Below are 25,228 nucleotides of genomic sequence, written 5' to 3'. Positions count from 1 at the left end.
CCATGTCCTTTAGATTATAGAAAGTTATTAAAGCAATAGTTCTCATGGCAAAACACTAATGACAATCCAGACCAGAGAGATTGCTCCACAAGCTGAGTGCATGCTTGCTATGGAGGATGCCCTGGCTGGATTCCTGGCACCAGGCCAGTTCCTTGAGTACCATCAAGAGAGAGCACTGATTATACTGCTGGAGTAGTCCCTGAGCACTGCCAGATGTGACCCTAAAATCACCAACAACCAATAAGAATCCTGTAGCCAAACAAATTTGGGAAGATAGTCGTGTTCCATGGCCCCCTTGGAGAATCAGAATGCATGTTGGTACGTACATCCAGGATTCTATGAGGATCTGAAGGCAAAATAGAATCAATTTCAGCTGTATTGAAACTCTGCTTTAAATCATCATAGAAACTCTGTCAAGTAAAACCAATTCTATCCCTTGCAACCAGTGTCACACACAACATCTTAGCACTTTCCAGTGGCAGTAGAGAGAGAGGAAGGACTAGAGGTAACATTCTCCATCAGGAAGGTGAGAAATTCAGGCAACAAGGAGAGACAGCCAGTACAGGGGGCAAAAATGAAGAATAATGAAGAGTGGGTTAGAATCAGCTGTGTTTATTTAGTGGGACAGAAAGCTTACTGTTCCTGACTGGGATATCAGGGTGTCGGGCCATTTACCTAAGTATAGACTATAGACTGTGCCAAAGGATTAGCTTCAGCAGGAGATGGTAGAGCTTTTGTATCTGTACATGACTCAGGTACATCAACATGGAGAGCCTAGCAGGAAACTGAAAAAAAATCATTATTCTAGAACTCAGAAGAAAATTTAGACCTTATTCATGTGGGCTTCAGGACTGAGGGAACACTGCCCAGGGGAAATTGTGCCTAAACTGACCCAAGAAAAGATGATAATCACCCAAAAGAGGAGAGGGGAACTCATGTTCCTGGCAAAGAAAATAGCAATAATATTCCTGAAAGAGTGAGAGAGAGGGGGTAGGGGAGGGAGGGAGAGAGGGAGAAAGAAGGAGAGGAGAGAGAGTGTATGTGGCCCACTTAAGGAAAAGAACAAAATTAATTTTCTCAGAGATTAACCCTGGGCATAGAGTGAGCTGAGGAGTTAGGCAGGAAAGGGTCAGAATTCTGTTCAAAGTACTTCTAAACAAGAGAATGGTGTCCGTGAAACTAGACCACTGGGGAATAGAGGCGACAAAGGTGGAGCCAAGAGAAGCCTGTTAGAACCTGAGCAGTAATGTCCACAGGCAGTGAACTAGGTCAGAGTATGTGCCTAAAGAAAGCGTATAGATTTGGATAGAGAAATATTTGGGATCTTATTCATGTGGGCCTCGTGGACTCTAAGGGTAAGAATGGGACAGGATGGCTAGAGGCAGTCATCTAAGATATGGGGAGAGCAAGCATAAATGATGAGATTGGTCCTGGAGAGATAGGACAGCATGTAAGGTTCTTGCCTTGCACATGGTAGACCCATGTTCAATCCCCAGCACCCAGAACACCACCAGGAATGATCCCTAAGTGCAGACCCAGGAGTCAACTCCTAGTATAGCTGGATTTGGGCCAAAGTAAAGATGAAATCATGCAGGTCACTGTAACTTGGAAAGAACTAGGGACATGATGTCAAGTGAAGTAAGTCAAGGGGAGGAATACGAATGCCAGATGATGATGGAGAGAGAGAGAGAGAAAGAGAGAGAGAGAGAGAGAGAGAGAGAGAGAGAGAGAGAGAGAGAGAGAGAGAGAAAGTGACTGTTAAAGAGGCAGGCCAGGTGGGGGGCAGTAGGGAAAATGGGGACATTGGTGGTGGGAAAAGTACACTGATGAAAGGATGGGTGTTGAAACACTATATGACTGAAACCCAATCATGAACAACTTTGTAAAAAAAATAAAATAAAATTGGAAACAATCCAAATGTTCATGACAGAGAACTAGGTAAACATAGATTATTATAGGCATCTGAGATAATATTACATAGCAAATAATCAAAAATTATACTCAAAATGACAAATGTATCTTAATGATTTTGGAGACTGAAGCTAGACAGAATATATAGGCTATATAGGCTATGTAACTTCAGTGGTCACCAAGAGGATGGTATGAGGAAGTATGAGGAAGTTGGCCCGGTGCTGGGCCAACCCAGGTGGGAATAGGTTTTGTGCCTTGGCCTGTTCCCCCTGGCGGCCCAGTGGCCGCCATCCATCTGAGGCCACTGGATAGTCACATTTGGGACCCCAGTGACGAGACACACAGGGCCTCACGGGATGAGGGTAGAGCCGGGCTTGTCCTCCCCACCCCAACGAGACCCCAAGTCATCTCCCACAAATGGCCTCTCTGGCTCCTGATCAAGCTGCTTAATGGCCATGATCCCAGAGACTCAGAAACAAATCTCATATGAAAACTAAATTTTTATGAATACCAAATCGACCTGGGTTCAATTCCTTCGCCCCTCTTGAAGAGCCTGACAAGCTACCAAGAGTATCTCGCCCGAGAGTATCTCGCCCGAACAGCAAAGCCTGGCAAGCTCCCACATGATGTATTCAATATGCCAAAAACAGTAACAGCAAGTCTCAAAATTTCTTGTGAGATGTTACTGGTGCCCGCTCAAGCAAATCAATGAACAACAGGAGGACAGTGCTACAGTGCTACCAAATTGCTCATGATGACTGCTGCGATGATTTCTCAGGTTTATATATAACAAATCTTAGCAAAGTAAAAGGCTTACATTATGGGGGTATGGTGCCGCCAGCAGGTCCAATTGTACCTGTGAGGCGAGTGCATCAGCAGCCTCATGGCGCCTTCAGACTTCCAGATACCCCAAAATTGCTGCTGTGCCTTTGGTCAGACCCCAAAAACTTGGGGCAAAGTTTACGAAGAAAGTAAACAGCCAAAAGTTAGGTATGTGGGGAACACACCCACAAACCACCTCCGGCTCAGCTATATAATTGGAGGCAAGGCCTCTTTGGTTCCTGATTGAACTGCTTAATGGACATGATCCCAGAGACTCAGAAACGAATCTCAGAACCCAGTGGCTTTCGGTAGAAACGCGTCTGGTCTCTGCAGTAGGCTACCGGTGCTGGGCCAACCCAGGTGGGAATAGGTTTTGTGCCTTGGCCTGTTCCCCCTGGCGGCCCAGTGGCCGCCATCCATCTGAGGCCACTGGATAGTCACATTTGGGACCCCAGTGACGAGACACACAGGGCCTCACGGGATGAGGGTAGAGCCGGGCTTGTCCTCCCCACCCCAACGAGACCCCAAGTCATCTCCCACAAATGGCCTCTCTGGCTCCTGATCAAGCTGCTTAATGGCCATGATCCCAGAGACTCAGAAACAAATCTCAAAACCCAGTGGTGTTTGGCAGAAATGCATCCAGACTCCACAGTACATTACTGTTGCTGGGCCACCCCAGGGAGGAAAGGATGTTGTCCCTCCACCTGCTCCCTCTTTGCGACTTGGTGGCTGTCATCCTCCAGAGGCCATTGGACAGTCAGATTTGGGCCTGCAGTGACGAAACTTGTTGGGTCTCACGGGATGGAGGGGGGAGGTGGAGCCGGGCCTGTCCTCCCCACCCTAACGAGACCCCAAGTCATCGCCCACAAACGGCCTCTCTGGCTCCTCATCAAGCTGCTCAATGGCCTTGATCCCAGAGACTCAGAAACAAATCTCAAAACCCAGTGGCTTTTGTCAGAAATGTGTCCGGACCCCGCAGTAGGTTACTGTCGCCGGGCCACCCCAGGGGGGAATGGGTGCTGTCCCCCCCGCCTGCTCCCTCTTGGCGACTTGGTGGCTGTCATCCTCCAGAGGCCATTGGACAGTCAGGCTTGGACCCGCAGTGACGAAACTTGTTGGGTATCACAGGATGGGGGGGGAGGTGGAGCCGGGCCTGTCTTCCCCACCCCAATGAGACCCCAAGTCATCGCCCACGAATGGCCTCTTTGGCTCCTCATCAAGCTGCTCAACGGCCATGATCCCAGAGACTCAGGAGCAGATCTCTAAACCCAGTGGCTTTTGGCAGAAATCCCTCCAGATTTAAGTGTTAAAATTTCAGAATTTCAAAACCACATGGCCCTACTGCAGCCACACGACATCATGTTATTCATAACCAGCAATAGAACACAAATTGTCTATTGTTGCCTTTTCAGCAGATCTGAGTGTTGGGGTAAAATCTCAAATAATGGTGGGTCTGGTGTCGAAATAGTGAATGTGATCAAAGTAGAGAGAGAGTAATGTAGAAATCATCTGCCCCACAGGCAGGGGGAGGGTGTGGGATGGGGTATGCTGGGGTTTTTGGTGATGGAGAATGGGCACTGATGAAGGTATGGGTGTTTCATTGTATGATGAGACTTAGACCCAAAAGCTTTGTAACTGCTCTCACGGTGATTCAATAAATAAAATTATAAAAAATGGAAAAAGAAAAAAAAAGTAAGGTGGAGTTCATGCACAATTCAATCAGCTAATCAGTGGCTGAATAAATAGCAGTACTCCTACAAAAAAAGAGAAAAAAAAAGGCTTACATTAGTGTACTTCACTGTTAAATGTATATTTTTATTAAGAGTTGTTAAAATTGTGCATGTCTTTTCAAACAAAATATCAATCATACTTTTCAATACTACAATTAAAAGTAGAATACGGAAAGGCTTTTTGCTTTGGAATTGATACAAGTCAGACTTTTTCATTATCTAGAATACTTTAAAACCATAAAGGATCTCTATAAAACTGGAAGTGAAACAATTACAAGCTCAATAACCAAAAGCTTTAATTCATAAATAAAACTCATTTTGTACATTGGAAAAAAAATGCCAGATGATCTCACTCAGCTATGGTACACAGAGAGACAAGTCAGGAGCACTGAAGGCGCCAAATGATATGCTTACATGATTCTAGAACCTAGAACTGAGAGTGCCCAGCAAAAGAAGGAGAGTGTTGGAAAGGGTGGTGGTTGGGCTAGGAGACTGATGAGGTGAAAGAGGTCATTCGTTAAGGTCATTCATAGTCAAGGATCTTGGCCACTTCAGTGATGGAGAGGTGAAGGAACTGTGTACATCAAAAACCATAAGCAATAACACTCTTATTAACATGTGACACAAACTCTAGCCATCAAACTCTTCTTTTAGAGTCTGCCTAGTGGGTCTGGGGGAAGAGGGAGAGGACCTTGGGACATCAGTAGAGGGACACTGACCACTGACCACATTGGTGGTATGGAGTTGGCACTTGGTGTACAATAACACTGCGTAGAGCCCAAAACTCTCTTAGCAATGGTATTGTCAGTCATGGTGCCTGCATAACAATGGAAAGAATAAGAACTGGGGGCTGGAGCAATAGCACAGTGGGTAGGGCGTTTACCTTGCATGCAGCAGACCTGTGTTCAATTCCCAGCATCCCATATGGTCCCCCAAGCATCGCCAGGAGTAATTCCTGAGTGCAGAGCCAGGAGTAACCCCTGTGCATCGCCCGGTGTGACCCAAAACAGCAAAAAACAAAAAAGAAAGAATAAGAACAGGCACAGTGGAAAAGAAGCTGAAGAAAGAACAATGAGAGAAATCCTGGTGAGTTGAGAGTCTTGGGGCCAGCAGTGTTTTGCCCACCTGAGAAAGGGGTATTCCGCAGAGCACAGCCCTGGGAGAAAAGTCAGGAGGCCGCCCAAGTGCTAGGACTTGTGGAGGAAGAGACCGGATTTGAACAACCAAGGAATGTATAGGGGTGAAGGGGAGAGAGCCGAAGCATACAGGCTGGGGTGGGCAGAACTAGTGTGTAAGCAAGTTGAAGAGACAAGAGGTAAAGAGTCTTAAGGTTTCAAACTCTTCGATATGACAAGGATTGCGTGAGAAAGAAGACCAAGAGATGAGGGACAGACGCAAGTCCCCCAGCAGGCAAAAGAGGTGTGCGTCAAAGCCCAAATACGAAATAGAGATGATGAATTAAGGTAGCTCTGAACTTGAAATTTATGTAATGGGCCAGAGAGATCATACAGGGGTAGGTCTTGCACACAGACAACATGGAGCCGTATACGGTTCCCCGAGAATCTCCAGGGGTGATCCCTGAGCACTGAGCCAGGAATAAGTTGTGAGCACACCAGATGGCTCTCAATCCCCAACCCCCACCCCCAAATAAAGAAAAATACAAAACAGAAAGAGAAGGGACATATCTTAGGAAACATGTACTTCCCACATTCCCATAGACCTCTGTGTAGAAAAGCTGTAAGTTCAGATCTTCCTCCAGTTACATCTCTTCTTGACCTTGAAGGAAATGTAGCAGGGACCGTTTTGAAAAGCGAGGCCTACCCTTGGGGCACCTCACCCTGGCCTTTTCATTCCCCGTGAAGAGCCTTTAGCGGGAATGGCCTAGGAAAATAAAGTACATGCTATTCTCAGCTATGGCCAGGAGATGGCAGTCTTGATTCATGGAAGTCCCCCATCACTCATTTCCCAGGTGTCAAAATTCCGCCTCCAAAATTTTCAGAAATTTTGTGACCTTGAAAATCATAACCTTTTTTTCCCCTTCCCTTAAATGTCTTAATTCAATATGTGAAAGGGATAGAGGAGAAATAGCATAAAGATCAGAGCTTTAATATAACTTTTGGAAACCTTTTACAGTAAATAAAGCAAATAAATAGAAATAAATGAGCAATAAAGAGAAACAGGAAGTCTTCCCCCCCCCCCCATGTTCAATATGAAGAATAAAAAGACTTCAGAGAAGGAACTATCCTAAAAAAAAAAAGCTTTTATATAAGGGAAGAAATCTAGAAGTCAAAAGAGAGAAAGCAGGAAGAAATGTGGGGCTTTTTCAGGACCGAGACCTGAAAAGAGACATTTGGATGAGAAAAATGTGACAATTGTACTGAAATTAAAGGTCTTTGAGGCCTGAGTGCCACTTGGCTTCTTGCTGAAACTTGGCAAAGAAAAGTGGTGACCAGAGAGGCCAGGAAGACTTCCTGGAGGAAATGGCCTAGAACCTGTCTGAGGAAAAATTAAACATCTCAAAAATGGAGAAATGCAAAGTTCCTTGAATGGAATTGCTAATGACCCCGCATCCTGTTTTATTGTATTGGATTTATTTTTGGCACAGTGATTCACAATAACGTGAATGAGAGTTTCATGCATACAATGTTCCAACACCACACCCTTCATTAGCATTCCCTTCTGTTTCCCCCCACCCACCCATTAGATCTCCACAATTTCTGCTCAGCTCCCAGAAGGATTTAGTAGATTCTGTTTCTGTTTGAATGATCTGTGTAAAAATGATCCATAGCTGTAACGAACTTTCAGGCTATGAGTTCTGATATTTTTTCAATTCTACCGTTTTCAGTCGCTCCTACTCCGAAGGCAGCTACTAAAATGCCATGTGTGTGCTTCTCAGGCTCCTTTTCCTGTTCAGGTTTCATTTTATTATTGTTCTGTTTTTTCTTTTCCGTAGATGCCAGTGCCCAACACATTCTCATACTTACTCCCAAGGTAAAAACATGTTCTCTGTGTTTAAACTAGCCACAATTTCTGTTTCCACGGTTGATGTTTCTGATACATTTGAGCAAAAAGTGAAAACCAGTAAATCAAGGCATGGAGAGAAGGGCTGATAAAAATGGTTATCTTTTCACTTGAAATTGGTCACTTATGGGTCTATTTATATGGTGTTAACCAAATGTATGCTATGAATTATGTGTTTGTATTTTATGTATGTTATGGGCTGGAGCGATAGCACAGCGGTAGGGCGTTTGCCTTGCGCACAGCTGGCCAGCCAAGCCAGGTTTGATTCAGGCAAGCTACCAAGAGTATCTCGCCCACGTGGCAAAGCCTGGCAAGCTCCCCTGTGACGTATTCAATATGCCAAACACAGTATCAACAAGTCTCACAATGGAAACCTTACTGGACCCGCACAAGCAAATCGATGAACAACGGGAGGACTGTGATTGTGACCGTGATGCGGTTTAAATGACTTTCTCTTGTTTAAATAGAATTATTCACCAAAATTGAAAAGCGTGGCATGATTAGGATTTTAGAATAGTGTAAATTCATCAAAGAGAATTAATCAAGATGAAATCTTTGGAAGATTCTGATCCTTCTTAAAAAAAAAAAAAAAAGACTAACCGATAAAGTGATATCTAAAGAGGGACAAAAACTTGTTTGTATTAATCTTTAAAATCATTTTTTTCTTAATAGTTAAAAAAAAAGCTCAAGATTTTGGTTTTCACAAATGTCCTTTTCCTCACTGATCCTCTTGTCTCCAGAGCTGCAGGAAGTGCCTGGTCACCCACACTGTCACTTGAATTACTGACACACAAACTGATCTCACCATTTGGAGGAAAAGGTCAAATCTAAACAATACAAGAAGGGGTGGAAAGCATGAGGCTGCCATTACAGGCTCCAAAGCAGAAACCCATTAAAAAAAAACTAGAATAAACCTAAAAGCACATCTGATGGGGAGTAGAATAGAGTCAGCCAGCGAGGGGCCCTTGGACTGGGGGCAGACTCCCCATAGGCCAGGCCAGCCCTCCTGCGCAGGCGCCGCTCCACCCAGCAAAAGCTGGCCAGGGTTTTCGATGCTCGTGAGCAGAATTCAGCCTTCAATGAGCAGAATTCTGCCTTCAAATATTTTTCTCTAATTTTGAGTTGATTTCAACAAAGAGCCTATTTTCCCATGGGGGCAAGGTGATAAAATAAGTAGAGAAAGATAATAATTTCACCGTTTTCTGTGTCTCCTCCTAAACTTTAGTAATAGATTATTTCTTTACAGCCCGTAGGAATTAAAGAATTTTTGCTGGGAACACCTTGGTCCTCAAACCCCACCATGCTTGCTTGTGGGGATGCCCAGGGATGGCTGACTGGCAGGACGGTACAAATCTGGGACCCAACAGTGCTGCACTGCTCAACTCCAGGGTGCTGGGGTCACCGGGGCAGGGCTTAGGGGTGGGAAATTAAACTGGGATCCTGCATGTACAAGAGTCCCAGGACCCAGATATGGGCCCCTGACACCATAAACCTCTATTGAATCTCTATTAAAAAAATACTAAATACTATAAAAAAAAAAACCACTGTCCTCCCATTGTTTATTAATTTGCTCCAGAGGCCCAGTAATTCTCCATTTTGAGACTTGTTGTTACTGTGTTTGGCATATTGAATATACAGGAGGAATCGAACCCGGTTTGGCTGGGCTGGCTGCATGCAAGGCAAATGCTCTACCACTGTGCTAAGCTTGAGAAATAGGTTATATTATGATAACCTCTGTGTGTGTGTGACTGAGGCGGCTGGGAGGGCATATTAATTCAAATAAGTGATCACAGGAAGTGTAAGCACAAATCTAGTTAATGAACTCAAGTCATTCTCCATAAACTGACCCTCGACCATCAAGGTTTTTAAAAAATTTTTGCAGATTATGTTTTCAAGAGAGTATTCTTGTTTCAATGAGGAAATAATTTAAAAAACTATTTTTCAAAAACAGAATCAAGTTAACATTAAAGGCTCTTAAAATGAAAGTTTAATTTTAATTTGACATAAGAAAAAACTGAAACCTAAAATGTTTTAAGTAAGTCTTCAAGAGAAATGCCTATATTCACTGCTTAGTTACCAATTTATTATCAAATGACACTATTTTTGCTTGTATTTGAGGCCTACTCTGATGCCAATTTTTGCATTTCTAGCTCCTGGACTTTCAGCTTCTGGAAAAACAACAGATTATGCTTTTGAGGTAGATTTAATTCATCCTTTCTTTTGTGAAAGATCTTTAAAAAATGTAACTGAACAATTTTGCTAACTTTGCATTGTTTCATTTGAAATATATTATTAATTAATGTTCCTGTTCAACAAAGTATCTTGTTAGAATAATGAAAAACAAATCTTCTATTAATATAAATAATATCTTGAATGCTGTCTTCTGTACAGCCTAAAATAGAACTAATTTCCAGTTTGCAAACTCTTCAATTTGTATTGTTTCATGTTGACAATTTTTTACTTTTGTAACTATATAAGTTTCAAAAGAGATTCAGGTCATGTTTTGAAGCAAGAATAAAAGTGTGATTATTTCTGATGATTTTCATCATGCTGTAATTACAAAGTTTTTTGCTTAATGCCCTATCTTTCCTCCTGTCATAAATTAAAATGTCACCATGTGCCAGACAATGAACTACTTCTTGACCCTCTGAAGGGACCAACCTCTCCTCAGTCTCTGTTTGCTGCCATAAGGAAAGGCAAGCCTGGGGTTACCTGATCATTCAGGAGAGATCTGAATTTTTATGTTTTACTTTTCATATCCTGGTTTTTACTTATTAAAGAATTCAAAAAAAATTTAACATGTTGCTCAAGCAAAACTTGTCTTCAGGCCCAAAGTGAACACAGCATTCATAAATATATAAGCTCGTCTCTCAGTTGCCAACTTTAGGAAGACATGTTTCAAGCTGAGAGAACAGATGAGAGTTTATGAGTGTTTGGGAGAAGATAAGTAACTGAATTTCAGTTTGTTTAAAGAAACATGATGATGTGACTACAGTGTGTGTGGTTCAGTGGTAAGGCACATATCTCATATGTGTGAGACCCTGAATTAGAGCCACAGCACCAGAGAAAACAGATATATATTTTTTAAAGCTATATAAGTCTGAGGATGAGAAGAGAATGAGATGAGATCTTCCAGATGAGAATGGCCTGGAAGATCAAGCTAAGAAATATATATTTTATTTTCTGGACAATGAGGAACCATTTCAACTTTTAGAAACAGGATGATCAACCCTCTAATGCATGCTTCATCTGAATCAGATTTTGTTTTGTTTTGGTTTTTGTGTTTTTCTTTAGATGGCTGTTTCAAATATTAGATATGGAGCCGGAGTTACAAAGGAAGTGGGCATGGCAAGTATCTGAGATTTCTATAGTCTATAAACACTGCATAGCTTTAAAAACAAGTGCAAAATGACAGTAACTGAGTCATATGTATTTATTCTTGTCTTGTTTTTGTTTTGTAAAATGTACAGTTTTGAATTGAAACACACGTTGCTTGGCAGAAGACTATCACATTTCAAGTGCAGTCAAATCTAACAAATTATTTCTGTTACTGTAGGACCTGCAAAACATGGGGGCTAAAAATGTTTGTTTGATGACAGACAAGAACCTCTCCCAGCTTCCTCCTGTACAAACCGTCATGGATTCTCTTGTAAAGAATGGCATCAACTTTAAGGTTTACGACAGTGTAAGAGTGGAGCCGACTGATAGCAGGTACTCCGGGATTGTGCTATTATTTTCAGGGAGGACAACACTATCACTATATCAAAATTTATTTACAACAAGTTTGACCTAATGGTTCTGTTTTCCCTTCTCCTAGCTTCATGGAAGCTATTGAGTTTGCCAAAAAGGGAGCATTTGATGCCTACGTTGCTGTGGGTGGCGGTTCCACCATGGACACCTGCAAAGCTGCTAATCTCTATGCGTCCAGCCCCCAATCTGATTTCCTGGATTATGTCAATGCACCCATTGGGAAGGGACAGCCAGTTAGTGTGCCTCTTAAGCCTCTGATCGCAGGTAAAGACTTTTGGCTTCCTTTCACAGTTCTCAAAAGTCTCAGGAAAGATGTAAACTCATAACGTAAGGATCTATGATTCCAAAGCTGCATGGTTGCTTCATTTTGGTGTATTACCTTGTTTGAAGAACAAGATAGGGGCTGGAGCAATAGCTCAGCGGGTAGGGCGTTTGCCTTGCACGCGGCCAACCCGGGTTTAATTCCCAGCATCCCATATGGTCCCCTGAGCACCGCCAGGGGTAATTCCTGAGTGCAGAGCCAGGAGTAACCCCTGTGCATCGCCAGGTGTGACGCAAAAAGCCAAAAAAAAAAAAAAAAAAGAACAAGATAGCAATTTATTTGTCCTTAAAATTCTGGGGCTCATTTTTTAGGTAGAGTCAAGTGAGATCACTGTGCAGAAAATTTGCAGATTTAAGCCATGAATGAAATCACTATATGGAGGAGGGCAAGGTCATCGTTTACATATTATTGCATCTCTCTATAATGGGAGGTTTGTCTTCAACCCTCTCTACTTTGTTCAACTTTGCCAACCATTGTGGAGTTTAAGGGGAACATTTGCTGTTATTTATGTGGTATTGATTAGACCCTTTCTTCTGCATAAGGCTCTTCAGCTGACCTGGGGCTTTGTCTCTGCCCGGGGACACATGGTCAGTCTGGCCCTGTGACATATGCTCTGTGGCTGCTGGGGGCACAGGCACACTAATCCAAATAACAATAACTCGTTCCACTCAGACCTTGGGATCTTCCCCTTTTTTCTTCCCTCCCATTTTCCAGCTGTTAGTATATTCTATTAAAATTTTCGTGGCCTAAATCTACTCACTGGGAAGCGGAAAATATCAATTCAGGGTTTCACCCTCTCTTGTTGCCCCCCTCCCCTGCCCCCTCCCCTGCCCCCTTTTGCTAACGGCTGCCTGCCCTGGGGAGAGGAGTGAGCTGAAGGCAGATGAACTATTTTTGACATGAATGAACAATCAGCAGGGAATGGCCTAATTGATGTCTGGCAAATGGAACCCTCTGGTGAAACTGTGTCAGCATCACACAGAGGGGTGATTAGTAAAGTTTAGAAACTTGACAGAATAACAAAACTCCCAAGCCCAGCAAGGCAGAAGTTGCAGTCTTGCAGACAAGCAGGAAATAAAGATGTCTTTTAGAGATGGCAAATTTATGCGTGAATACCCAGCTTCAGCTATTTCCACTCTGGTGCTAGAAAAATGTGAGGGCCCAGAGTTGTTAGTACAGAAATAAACATCACACATATGCATCATAGATGCATATTGGGCTATGTGTTAGAACAGATACCAAGCATCATTTATACATGTTAACAGATACCCATTTCACACAGATCAAGTTCAGGTTAGATATCCATGCATGGTAACACACAAACACCATACATGTTAAACATAAAGGCATATTAAGATAGACACAATATGCATATTGAACATACATCATACATATATATGAGCATGCATTTTTTTTAACTCTGTCTTCCCATTGTTCATCAGTTTGCTCGAGCGGGCCCAGTAACGTCTCCATTTTGAGACTTGTTGTTGTGCATGCATGTAAATACCTGTATAAACATCAGGTGCAGCAAATCTTCCTTGCCTAACTCTGCTTCCTCATTCTAAATACTGATTTATGTTTCTCCACTGGTCATTATTTAGGTGCCTTATTAAAAATTTATATTATTTTTTTCAAGTCCCTACTACCTCAGGAACTGGAAGTGAAACTACCGGAGTGGCCATTTTTGATTATGAACACTTGAAAGTGAAAACTGGTGAGAATTTTTTCTATAAATTTATTTTCTTTTATCTTTCAACTCTATTGCCTTTCCTTCAATACTAGTACTTAAAAATAAGGGTTTTTAAAGTTAAGAAAAGGATATGTACATATAAATATTTTATTTTACCAAATATCTATTAAAAATATGAGCAATTTAATAATTTTTTTCCCTGACAATTACCTTCAAAACATGTTGAAATGCCCTGAGCCTTGAGTGGTCATTTTCTACTGAATTTAGAAACTGTATTTATCAGTAATAGATGGTGTTTTTCTTTTTCAAACCTCTTTTTTATATTTTAAATAAATTTAAATAATGAGATAAAATGTTACGCAATAAAAAATACATTTTAAGAATCTCATTTAGGGTGCTAAGGGATGTGGCTCAGTGGTAAAGTGTATGCCTCGCGTGTGTAAGGTGCTGGTTTTGATTTCCAACAGGGAAGGGAATAAGAGGGAAGGGGAGAGAGTACTGGGGGGTGGGGGGGAGGAGAGGGCAAGGGAAAGAAGGAAGGTCTAATTTAGAGGCCACGGATTGTAGCTCAGCTGTGGAGCACTTACTTTGCATGCATAAGGATGTGGGTTTTATCCCCCATGTCATGAGTGCCATGCACATGCAAACTTCATTTGATGGGTCTATGCTTATGCCAGTGATATACACCTATGTAACTACCAAACCAGTCAGGATACAGAACACTCCTATTGTTCCAAGAAGTTTCCCCATGTTCCTTTCCAGACTGCTCTGCATAACCACCTCTTCCCAAGAAAACACTATTCTTCTTCCAGGCTTTCTTTTCTTCCCCATCTTATCTTCTTTGACCCTCATCTTTTGTGCTATGTGCTAACAATGTCCCTCTTTAAATTTGGCTCAGTTCTTCTAGGAGCATGTAAAATAACTAGACATTCAATTCTCATCACATTTAAGATTCTTATTTTATTTTATTTTAAGATTTTAATTTTTTTTTTGGCTTTTGGAGTCACACCCAGCAATGTTCGGGGGTTACTCCTGACTCTGTACTCAGAAATTACTCCTGGCAGTGCTCAGGGGACCATATGGGATACCTAGAACTGAACCCGGGGTGGCTGCATCTGAGACAAATGTTTTACTGTTCTGCTGTCACTCTGGCCCCAAGATTTATCTTTTATAAATTAAATCACATCACCCTTTGACATTATTCAAGATAAAAATAGTAGTATCAAACAAATTCTGCTTTACAGTATTGTTCTTTGCGGGGAGTGGTATGTAGTTTCCATGCAGGCTGTGCATAGGGCTTGCTACTGGACCTGTGCTCAGGGATCACTCCTGGAGGTGCTCAGGGGAACCTTAGTGGTGCCAGAGATCAAACCCAGGTTGGCTGCATGCAAGGCAAGTGCCTTACTCACTGTACTCTCTCTCTCTCTCTCTCTCTCTCTCTCTCTCTCTCTCTCTCTCTCTCTCTCTCCCCCACCCCCTTCGGTGAAGCTGGAGGCCCTGTATTAAACCACAGTAAAGTAAAGTAAAGTAAAGTAAAGGCCCTCCCGTTGATCATCAATTTGCTCGAGCGGGCCCAGTAACGTCTCCATTGGAGACTTTGTTGTTACTGTGTTTGGCATATCGAATACGTCACGGGGAGCTTGCCAGGCTCTGCCGTGCGGGCGAGATACTCTCGGTAGCTTGCCGGGCTCTCCGAGAGGGGTGGAGGAATCGAACTCGGGTCGGCCATGTTGGCTGCGTGCAAAGCAAACGCCCTACCGCTGTGCTATCGCTCCGCAGAGTCCTTGTAAATTGTCCAGTGCCACATAGTAAGTTTCATAGCTAGAATTCAAAACCAGTAGTCTGCTAATAAATCAGCTCTCTGGAATAAATAAGCCCTGACATGTAGCATTTACCAATTTCTGGAGTGTAAATACTCCCATCATCACCAGTGTCTGGAGTTGTAAAAAAATATGTACACTTGGCCTTTGTAAACAGAAGGGACTTCAGCTCCATCCAACAAACAGGTTTCTCACTCCAAATCTCCTTCTCCACCTTCCTTAGTTGCGAATAAATCTTATCTCCCACTTTTCTATTTTGTTTGTTGTAGTAGTGTGGAAGTGGGGGCACACAAAGTGAAACTCAGGGAACTCTGGGGCACTTGGATTAAACCCAGAGCCTCACACATGCAACGTATGTACTCTGCCGCTCGAACCACATCTCCGTTCCTCAACTTGGAGAAGGTCTCTCCAGCAATGACTGGGGACCGAGGGCAACTCCCAACAATATTCAGTGCTAGGACCCAGGATGCTGGTGGCCCCTGGGACTATTCCCAGCAGTGCAGGTGGGGAGAGGTTTGTGATGACTGGGTCAACTCAAGGCCTCACAATTGCCAGGGGTGCACTCTAGCCTGAACTCTCTCCTTGCCTCCCTCCCTTTTTGGGGGGATACTAATTTATTATTCTAAGGTTGTATTTATTTCTGTAAGTGGTGTCCAAACCTATAGTTTCTGTTGAAATTACCTGACTTAGGCATTGCTTCCCGAGCCATCAAACCCACGCTGGGACTGATTGATCCTTTGCACACCCAGCACATGCCTGACCGGGTGGTCGCCTATAGCGGCTTCGATGTGCTCTGGTAAGTACCTGGACCACGTGAAGAGGCGTCTTCAGTACTGCATTTGTTGGGTGGTATTTTACTGCCAGAAGTGTGTGTGAAGCACTCAGAGCTTGCTTGATGAGGGCCCGGGTGAGATACACCCCTGCAGTTCAGAACACACCGTCCCAGCCACCTCCAGCCACAGGGACAGGGCAAAGACAGGACTAGAGCTGGTATGCCATGGTTCCAACCCACATGTCTGCTCCTGTGACCCAGGGCTGCCACTGCACGGGAGAGAGAAGAGCAGAGAAGAGAAGAGAGTGAGGACTCCTAGGGCAGCATTTAACTGCATCCCTGAGACACCACCCATCTCAGGATGGGAAAAAACTTTGCCCAGGGTCTCTTGGCTTGACTGTGATGTGCTGATGACTCCCTGCCCCCTTCACCACAGGCCAGCTCCTGAACCCCAAGTCATTTACGCCAGTACCCCCCACTCCCCAGGTTCCAGTCCTTGAGTGAGTAAGTCCCACATCAAGGCAAACACCCTACCTGCAGTACTATCTCTTCAGCCTCCAGGAGGAGGAAGTTCTAAAGTCTGATTCTTGAAATAGTCGACCCTGAGTTTAGGACATGTGAGAAAAAGGATAATCATATTTTTTAGGACAAGAATGAGTAGTAATGGTGAATGATAAAACTTTTCAGTGTGCCAAGCACTAATCTAAGGAATCTACAAGTGTTAATTTAATTTTCTTGGTCATGCCATGAAAACATACTATTATTTATTACCCTTTTTGAGTCAGAGGTAGGGAAATAGCGCACACACTCACACACACACACACACACACACAATATTCTTAGTAGATTTAGTGTGATTTTGACTCTCCTTGGATGATATGGTGTTTCATTAATGGCAGGTGTAAAATGGTGAACATAGTATAAGGAGGTAATTTATTTTTACATTCAGTACATTTTCATCGTGATTGTGTTTATTTCTGTTCTTGGGAGGCACACTCAGCTGTGCTCAGGGGCTACTGTCATTTTGGCTTTCGGATCACTCCTGGCAGTGCATGGAGGGCATGTGGTCCTGGGGTTCAAACCCAGCCCTCTGCATGAAAACCTGTGCTCAGTCCTCAGCTGTTACCCAACCTCATGACTCAAATGTCTAAAAATTCAATATCACCAAGATTTATTCTCACTGGAAAAAAATTCTTATGTGTTCATATAGACTAGGCAATAATACATACCATAGTTCTGGGCCAGAGAAAGAGAGTTCAGGGGTGAAAGCACTTGCCTTGTACGTGGCCTTCCCTGGTTTGATTCTTGGCATCACATGTAGTCCCTTGGGTACTATCAGGAGTGATCCCAGAGCACAGATCCAAGAAGAATGCCACAATGCTGTTAGTATAATCCTGTGTTCATTTCTGTAGAGTGTGATGACTATCTTGGGCAAGAGGCTAAGTTGTGGAAAGAGTAAGTTTATCAGAGCTATAGAGTATATTCACCCATGGGGTGAGTACAAATGTTTCCAAGGCAGTTTGTAACCTGAATTGAAGGGAAGAGTGACAATACTTTCAATCCGTGTGTTTTGACTTTTCTCTTGTTAGCCACGCCCTGGAATCCTACACGGCTCTTCCCTACCACATGCGGAGCCCCTGTCCTTCGAATCCCATCACTCGCCCAGCCTACCAGGGCAGCAATCCAATCAGCGACATTTGGGCAGTACATGCCCTGCGGATTGTTGCAAAGTATCTGAAAAGGTATGTCATCCAGAGAGGAGAGAAACAAAACAGAAACATCACATACAATGTGGCTCAGGATTCTGAATTATCCTGAGCAAGTCAGTGGACATAGAGAAGCACTAGAACCCAGCAATCTCTGGAGGTATAAGAGGTATAAGAGATGAAGAATTCATGGGAGGACTCATGAAAGTTGGATCGTTCTGCCTGAAAAGGTAAAGACTGAAGGGAGCTGGAGTGATAGTACAGTGGGGAAAGTGCTTGTCCTGCACATGTCTGACCCAGTCCAATCCTCTGCACCCTCTATATGATCCCCTGAGCCTCCCAGGAGTAATACTTGAGGCACAAAACCAGGAATAAGCCCTGCGCATTGCTGGGTGTAACCCCCAAACAATAATGAACAAGACTGCAAGGGGAAAAGATAGAGAATGATGGGTGCAAATACTAGGGTTTTTCATCAAAGCCTCAGAACCAAAGCTAGGTAATGTCCTTAGAGATTTAGCCATGAAGGACAGAAATGAGAGTCATTGAGAGGTTGACTGTACCCATCCAACCCAAAGACCCACAGAGTCATTCCAGTGGGCAATTATCACAAAGAGCTAGATCTGATACATTTTTCTTCTCTCCCCGGAGATATAAAAGGCATCCTAAAAAGTTTTGATAGATAGATTCTGAATGACATAGCCATAATAAGCTCCGAAGAGAGCAAAGAGATGCTGAGATGAGCTGATTGCTGATACATTAAGGCAGTGGAAGGTCTGACTCATTTCTGTCTTTACATGTAGGGGAGGAGAGCACTAGGAGGTGGAGCCTCCTGTGAGCACTATGCCTTCCCGGCCTTCCTTGGCTTGGAAACTGCATGGAGAGGTGGACTTGGCTTGCAGTTTTCAGAAAGCAGGGAAATCACAGAACTTTGTCAGGCTCATGGAGACCCCATACAGCTTTTGCCTAGGTAGAAGCAAATGCAGATAATGGCCTGCCAGTTTGCACAACGGGGATGGTAGACTTGCAAAGTAGCAGATGAGGGGTAAAATGGACAGAGGAAAGACGGGCATCTCCTCATTTGCAGTTTTACCTTATTATTTGGGGGAAAGGAAACAAATTGAGTTTTAGAAAGGATAACCAGGAGCCCAACAATTCCAAATGAAAGGGGTAGGGTGTGGGGGAAACGTTTCTCGTACTAAAAACCAAAAATTCATGTTTCGTAACAGGAAACTTTACTCCAGGCAAATTTGCAGAAAGGCCAGGGAGAAGTGATTTTCTTGGCAATGTGAGACAGGCACCCTCCTGGGGCTGGAGTTTCTAAGCAGCGAGTGCAGGCAGACTGAGTTTCATTTAAAAGGGATCTTTGAGGATTTACTTTTCCAACGTGGCACTGGGGATCGCTAGAGCAAGCAAAGGTCTTGCTCTACAGCAGCATCCCACTTCCACATTAATAAGCAGGAAGCTACCATGTGCCGTTTCCCCAGTCCTGAAACAGGCCTCCTGTAAGATTGATGTGAGACAAAGAAACAGGCTGTGAGGCTGCCTTGGGCCTGCAGGTAGCTCTGGGTCTCAGAGGATGACTTCAGTGAAGCCGTCTGGGTCCTGGACATTGAAAGTCTATGTTTATTCTAGGTCCATTCATATTTGCTGTTAAGGTCAAAGAAAGAAGAGGAATGAGTCTCGGGTGCTTTTCCACACTGGGACTCACAAGCCAAGGGACGAACTTTGACTCCCCAGGCACTTTTATTCCATAGGCAACATGACAACATATTTATTTTGCCATGGTTCAGACCACTGATAAGAAAATATTTCCCTTCAATTTCCTTTTAGATGACCAGATGTCATTTAAATAATTTTTCCAATTTTTCTTCTACCAAGTTGTATTTAAAAAAAAAAAAAAACAGATCTTTCCCCCAAGGCAGCTTTATTTTATTCAGTAGGAAATGCCAATGTCACTGTGTTATTGTTAAGTATTTATGTCATCTGCAGGGCTGTCAGAAATCCTGATGATCTTGAAGCAAGATCTAATATGCATTTGGCAAGTGCTTTTGCTGGCATTGGCTTTGGAAATGCTGGTGTTCATCTGTGGTGAGCAAATTTGAGATTCATTTCTTCACCTAAATTCTTGCATTAGATGTTTTTCTTATTTTCCTTGTCTAGGGCAGGTGATAAAATGAGAATAGCTATGAATAAAAGAAATCTAACCTAAAGCCCTAAAATGCTTTCATTCAGATGGGAAAAAAAAGTGTTTTAGGAATTTAATTTTATCGGAATTTAGTTTGTATTGTTTTATTTTGTTTGCCTTCATAACTGCTTTATTGAGCTTTAAGTTACGTACTCTATGTCACCCATTTAAATTGTACAGTTTATGGATGAGAAAATGAAATGTGGTAAAAGGAGGATGCCCAGATGATCCTTGACCCCAGAGCTTTGGGAAGAGGTCAGAGAAGGAGAGAAATCAAGGGAAGTAGGAAGGTGAGAAAGGGAAGTAACGGGGAACAGGAGTCGGGGCTTCAGTCATACTACTGATGTGGGAGAGTGGGATAGTTCTATATCCAAGCACAGACTCGACACTGAAAATATGAGCTCTAAACTGCAGTCACTGAACTTTGTAAAGTACCAGTCAGAGTTGCAGGCGGTGGGGGGGCGTGGAGCCTGGTGGGGGCGGAGGGTGGTGGTGAGTGTGGGAACATGGTGGAGAGAAGTTGACATTGAGGGTAAGATTGGTGTTGAAATATTATATACCTAAAACTCAAGTACCAAAAACTAACTGCAGAGTTCAGGGCTGGAGCTCTTTCATAGCAGGTAAGATGCTTGTCTTGCATGCAGCTGTTCCAGGTTGGATCCCCAGTACCATGTATGGTCCCCTGAATCCTCCCAAGAGTGATCCCTGGGTGCAGAGCCAGGAGTAAGCCCTGAGAACTACCAGGGGTGGCTTAAAAATAAATAAATAAATAAATAAATAAATAAATGTGCAATTCAGAGCATTTCAATTTACTCACAAAGTAGTGTACAACCATTACCACAATGATTTAGAACATTTTATGACCCTAGGAACGAAATTCTGTGCTCTTAGCTGTTACCCACTAATCTTGTCTTTGCTCCTGTGTAAGAAACACAGATCTAATTTTTTTGTGGGGATGCACAAGGGTTTCTCCTCACTCTGCACTCAGGAATTACTCCTAGAGATGTTTGGGGGACCATATAGGATACTGGGCATTGAACCTGGGTCAGCCACATGCAAGGCAAATACCCTACCCGCTATACGATCGCCCCAGCCCCTATGTTTCTATCTCTATCTTTATCTTGGATATTTCATATAGATGGAATGATGTTATATCTTGTCTTTTGTGTCTAGTTTCTTTGACCTAGCATGTTTCCATAATTTACCCACTAGTAGATTAGTACTTCACTGCTTCTTATTGCCAAATAGCATTCCATTTACTAACATACCACTTGTTTTTGTTTTGGTGCCACACCAGCAATGCTCAGAGGCCAACTCATTGGTTGAGGATTGCTCCAAACAATGCTCAGAAGACCATGTGGTGCCAGGGATCAAACCTGGGCCTCCCACATGAACCAACAATAAGCCTTAAGCACCACTCAGTGTGGCCCGAAAAAAATAATAATAGTAAATAAGCAAATAGATGATATGATAATAAATCAATGATGTATATAAAAGACTTTAAGGGTATTCCAGTGGTTATCTTGAGAAAATAGAACTGTAGATCTTTTTTTAATTTTAAAAAGAATATATAAATAGCTGTTAAGTTGAACTAACTCACTATGTTAGAGACCTAACTTTTGAAGACTATGAACCATCTCACTTCATGAAAAAGCACACTAAGCAATCATTGTGTGAGTACTATAAAACACAAAAAAAAACCAAAAAAAACCCCGCATTCTTTAATGCTCAACAACTCAGATTATTGATAGCTTCCTCATAAGAGGCTGTATTGATAATCATATATCATTGAAATTTTTTTGATAAGCCCAAAGTCATCCAATAATAACCTCTAAAAGACCTGTAGACATTTATAATGTATTTCATTTTAACATGCTAATGATAAAAATATTAACCTCTTACAATGTGTATCCTGTTTCATCTAATATAATTTTAAGATTTCAAGAACTATATAAACATTTTTCATTAAATCAAACCTCAAAAATATAAAAAATTAAAATATGTTGCCTTTTCTAGCCTTCAGGTTAGAATAATAATTTATGATTCAACTCCTTGGTAGCTTATTATTCAAGTTGGAATAATAATTTGTGATTGACAGAATGTAACAACTAATGCTGAGACAGATGACTAGCAGGTTACTCTTGCACATCTAATGCAGCACAATGATGCTGATAAAACTCCCACCAACATCTCCAGTTCCTACAGGAGCACATCACCAATGCAGTTCAAAGAAAATAAATTAACTTCAGCAGTTCCTGAAGTTTTTTAGAGAAATTTCAAAAGTGGGTTTTCATACCATAATTAATCAATGTACTTGGGGAGCAGTTTTTTGCATAAACATGTTTTAATAGTATACACCTTTACAACCTAAGTGAACATTTGAAACAGAACACTTCAGAGGTTTTATTAATGAATACACTAAATATAAAGTTTATAATAACATCTCTTTGCACCAAAGAAAACAAAATACATTGTATGACTCTGTTACACAAAAGAAAATTAGTCAAGAGACTATGAAGAGCTTTCCCATAAGAATATCTTTGCATTAACTTAAATTTCTGCTATTTGTCAATATAAGAACTTTCTTTCTTTTCTAGCCATGGAATGTCTTACCCAATTTCAGGCTTAGTGAAGACATATAAAGCAAAGGATTATAATGTGGATCACCCACTGGTGGTAAAATTATAATACATTTTTATAAATTTCTTTTAATTTTCATAAATTTGTCAATTATATTTTTAAATGCTAACCAAAATGTTCTTTATTTGTGATTGTATATATGTTGCTCATAAGAGAAATACTGCAATCTCATCTGATGCAATATACTTTACTTTCCTTGTTGTTTCTGCATATTTGGAACATAAGTGATCAGCAGAGACAGTAATATTTCCTTTATGCCAGAAGGACAAGGGGGTAATTTTAAGTGGTGTCACTTTATAGAGAGTAGATCAGTGGTTGCCTGGATTAAAGATGGAGGCAGGACTGGTATGAACAGTATGAGGAAATTATTTATGGTGACAGAATAGCTCTGTATCTTGATGGATATGCCAGTCTACAATTTACATACACAGTTTTTGTGCATACACACACACATACACACACACGCACATGCACATACACAGATACACACTCCTGCAGACATGCACATAATGGGAGGCAGCTATGCTCACCACTATACCACTAACCTCAGACATACACATAATGGAGTGCGTGTGAACTGTGAGCAAGGCCTGCTTCAAATTAATAGTATTGTCCCAATGCCAATGTCTTGGTTTTGTATACTCTAATATATTAGAGTCATATACAATGCCATCATTGAGAGCTGGGGAAAAGATAAATGGGATCTCAGTACAATTCATGCAACTCTGTATGAGTCTACAATCATTACCAAATGAAATGACAATCATTACTTTAGTCAAAAAAATTTTATTGAGGGGGCTGGAGCAATAGCACAGCGGGTAGGGCGTTTGCCTTGCACAGAGCCGACCCAGGTTCGATTCCCAGCATCCCATATGGTCCCCCAAGCAGCGCCAGGAGTGATTCCTGAGTGTTTGAACCAGGAGTAACTCCTGTACATTGCTGGGTGTGACCCAAAAAAGCCCAAAAAAATTTTTTTATTGAGGTTTCATGATTTTATTGAGGTTTGCCGTGCAGGCGAGATACTCTCGGTAGCTTGCCGGGCTCTCCGAGAGGGGCAGAGGAATCGAACTCAGGTCAGCCAACTCAGCCTCATGCAAGGCCTACCCGCTGTGCTATAGCTCCAGCCCATGATTTTTAGTAGTAGTAATATTTATGTTCTAGACTTACCATGCTTCTGTACCATACCACCACAGAGTGCCAATATTCTTCCACTACTGCCTTCTTGCACCCCCCACCCCATGCACACTGTCCTTCTGTGATTGCCCTCCCCCCTCACGGTCTTTCCTCCCCCTCCTCTCCCTTAGCTTTCTCAGTTCTGTTGCAGTGTCTCTGGGTTTGTTTGCACTAGGTTGATAGTCCGTAGCCTTGTTTCTTTCTATTGCACACATGAGTCATCTTGAATTTGTCTTTTTTTTTCCTGACTCACTTCACTTAGCATGATTCCCACCAGTTCCAACCAAGTTGTAGTGAATACAAGATCTGAAAGGTTAAAGGGGAAAAAAAATCTGAAAGGTTTGACCTCAAGTCATTTGCACTTGAGCAGAGAGCCACTGTGCTGTGGCCCAAACAGTCAGACCTGGCAGTTCGACACACAAGGACTTGAGCTCTAGTCTCCCGCTTACCATCTGTGAAGCCCTAAAATGTTTTGTCATTCTTTATTGCCTAGGGTACAAAATAAGCTAATTCAGTGCCTAGAGTTTGCAGGTTGAAGGCCGGTTTTGCTCCACTGGTGACCATTTATATTTCTCTCCAGCCTCACGGCCTTTCCGTGGTGCTCACATCTCCAGCTGTGTTCACGTTCACAGCCCAGATGTCTCCGGAGCGGCACCTGAAGACAGCAGAAATCCTGGGTATGAGCCATCATAAATCTACATAGATGGAGGGTTTCCTAGTTGTACACCTGAAGGTAAATCATGTGCTCACTTCAGCAGCACATACACTAAGATTTCAGGTAAATCATAAAGAAAAATACTGGGAAATGTTGCTTTGAGATAGTTTAATAATAAAATGTTAATGACCTGCCTAAAATACTCTAAAATCTATCATTTTCTGTTCCTAATAATCAGTTAGCAATGAAATGCAGCCATATGTTGCTTACATGAAATGTGGAATAGTAGTATTACCAATGGTTTTGTCTCTAAAATAATAAAACTTTTTATATACTATTAAACTTAGAGCGCTGGAGTGATAGAACAGCAGTAGGGCGTTTGCCTTGCGCACAGCCAGCCCAGCCAAGCTGGGTTCAATTCCTCCACCCCTCTCGGAGAGCCTGGCAAGCTACTCAGAGTATTCAATATGCCAAACACAGTAACAAGTCTCACAATGGAGACATTACTGGGCCCGCTTGAGCAAATCGATGAACAACGGGAGTACAGTGTTTGTTTGTTTAAACTTATAAATGAATTTTGCCATGTTTAACATATAATATATCTAAATCAGAAAGTTACAGTAAATCCTCAGTTATAGAGATTCTATACAACTAGAAACTTTACCTTTTTAAAAATCCTGAAGCCAGCAGGCAGGGCTCTTACCTTTATGTAGTCTACTTGGGTTCAATCTCTGGCACTTCATGTGAACCCAAGCTCTTCAAGGAGTGATCCCTGAACCCAGAGCCAAAAGTAATCCCTAACTATCACTGGATATGGATCACAGATCATCCTGTTATTCGTCGATTGCCTCGAGCAGGCCCCAGTAACGTCTCCTTCATCCTAGCCCTGAGATTATATTCAAGGCTCTTTAGGAGAATGAGACCCATCATTGTTACTGGTATTTGGCATATTGGGTATGCCACGGGGAGTTTGCCAGACTCTGCCGTGTGGGCAGGCTACATTCGGTAGCCTGCCAGTTTGTCAAAGTAGG

The 25,228-nt window shown here is 42.4% G+C and overlaps 1 protein-coding gene across 1 annotated transcript in view; it reads left to right on the top strand.

The window, feature by feature from the left end:
- The window catches only part of ADHFE1 (alcohol dehydrogenase iron containing 1), a 39,951-nt gene that overhangs the window by 1,717 nt on the left and 13,006 nt on the right, over nucleotides 1-25,228 (top strand). The window contains exons 2-12 of the mRNA XM_056110087.1: nucleotides 7,417-7,454; nucleotides 9,635-9,681; nucleotides 10,779-10,832; nucleotides 11,041-11,195; nucleotides 11,302-11,498; nucleotides 13,193-13,270; nucleotides 15,757-15,862; nucleotides 17,428-17,580; nucleotides 19,534-19,632; nucleotides 22,327-22,405; nucleotides 24,123-24,219. Of these exons, the coding sequence (XP_055966062.1) occupies nucleotides 7,417-7,454; nucleotides 9,635-9,681; nucleotides 10,779-10,832; nucleotides 11,041-11,195; nucleotides 11,302-11,498; nucleotides 13,193-13,270; nucleotides 15,757-15,862; nucleotides 17,428-17,580; nucleotides 19,534-19,632; nucleotides 22,327-22,405; nucleotides 24,123-24,219 (1,103 nt within the window). The remainder of the gene's footprint in view (nucleotides 1-7,416; nucleotides 7,455-9,634; nucleotides 9,682-10,778; nucleotides 10,833-11,040; nucleotides 11,196-11,301; nucleotides 11,499-13,192; nucleotides 13,271-15,756; nucleotides 15,863-17,427; nucleotides 17,581-19,533; nucleotides 19,633-22,326; nucleotides 22,406-24,122; nucleotides 24,220-25,228) is intronic.

The sequence above is a fragment of the Sorex fumeus genome, unplaced genomic scaffold (genome assembly GCF_029834395.1).
Source record: "Sorex fumeus unplaced genomic scaffold, SorFum_2.1 ptg000002l, whole genome shotgun sequence".
NCBI lineage: Eukaryota > Metazoa > Chordata > Mammalia > Eulipotyphla > Soricidae > Sorex > Sorex fumeus.
Note: the sequence above shows the minus strand (reverse complement) of the source record. Positions and strands in the feature narration are given on the sequence as shown.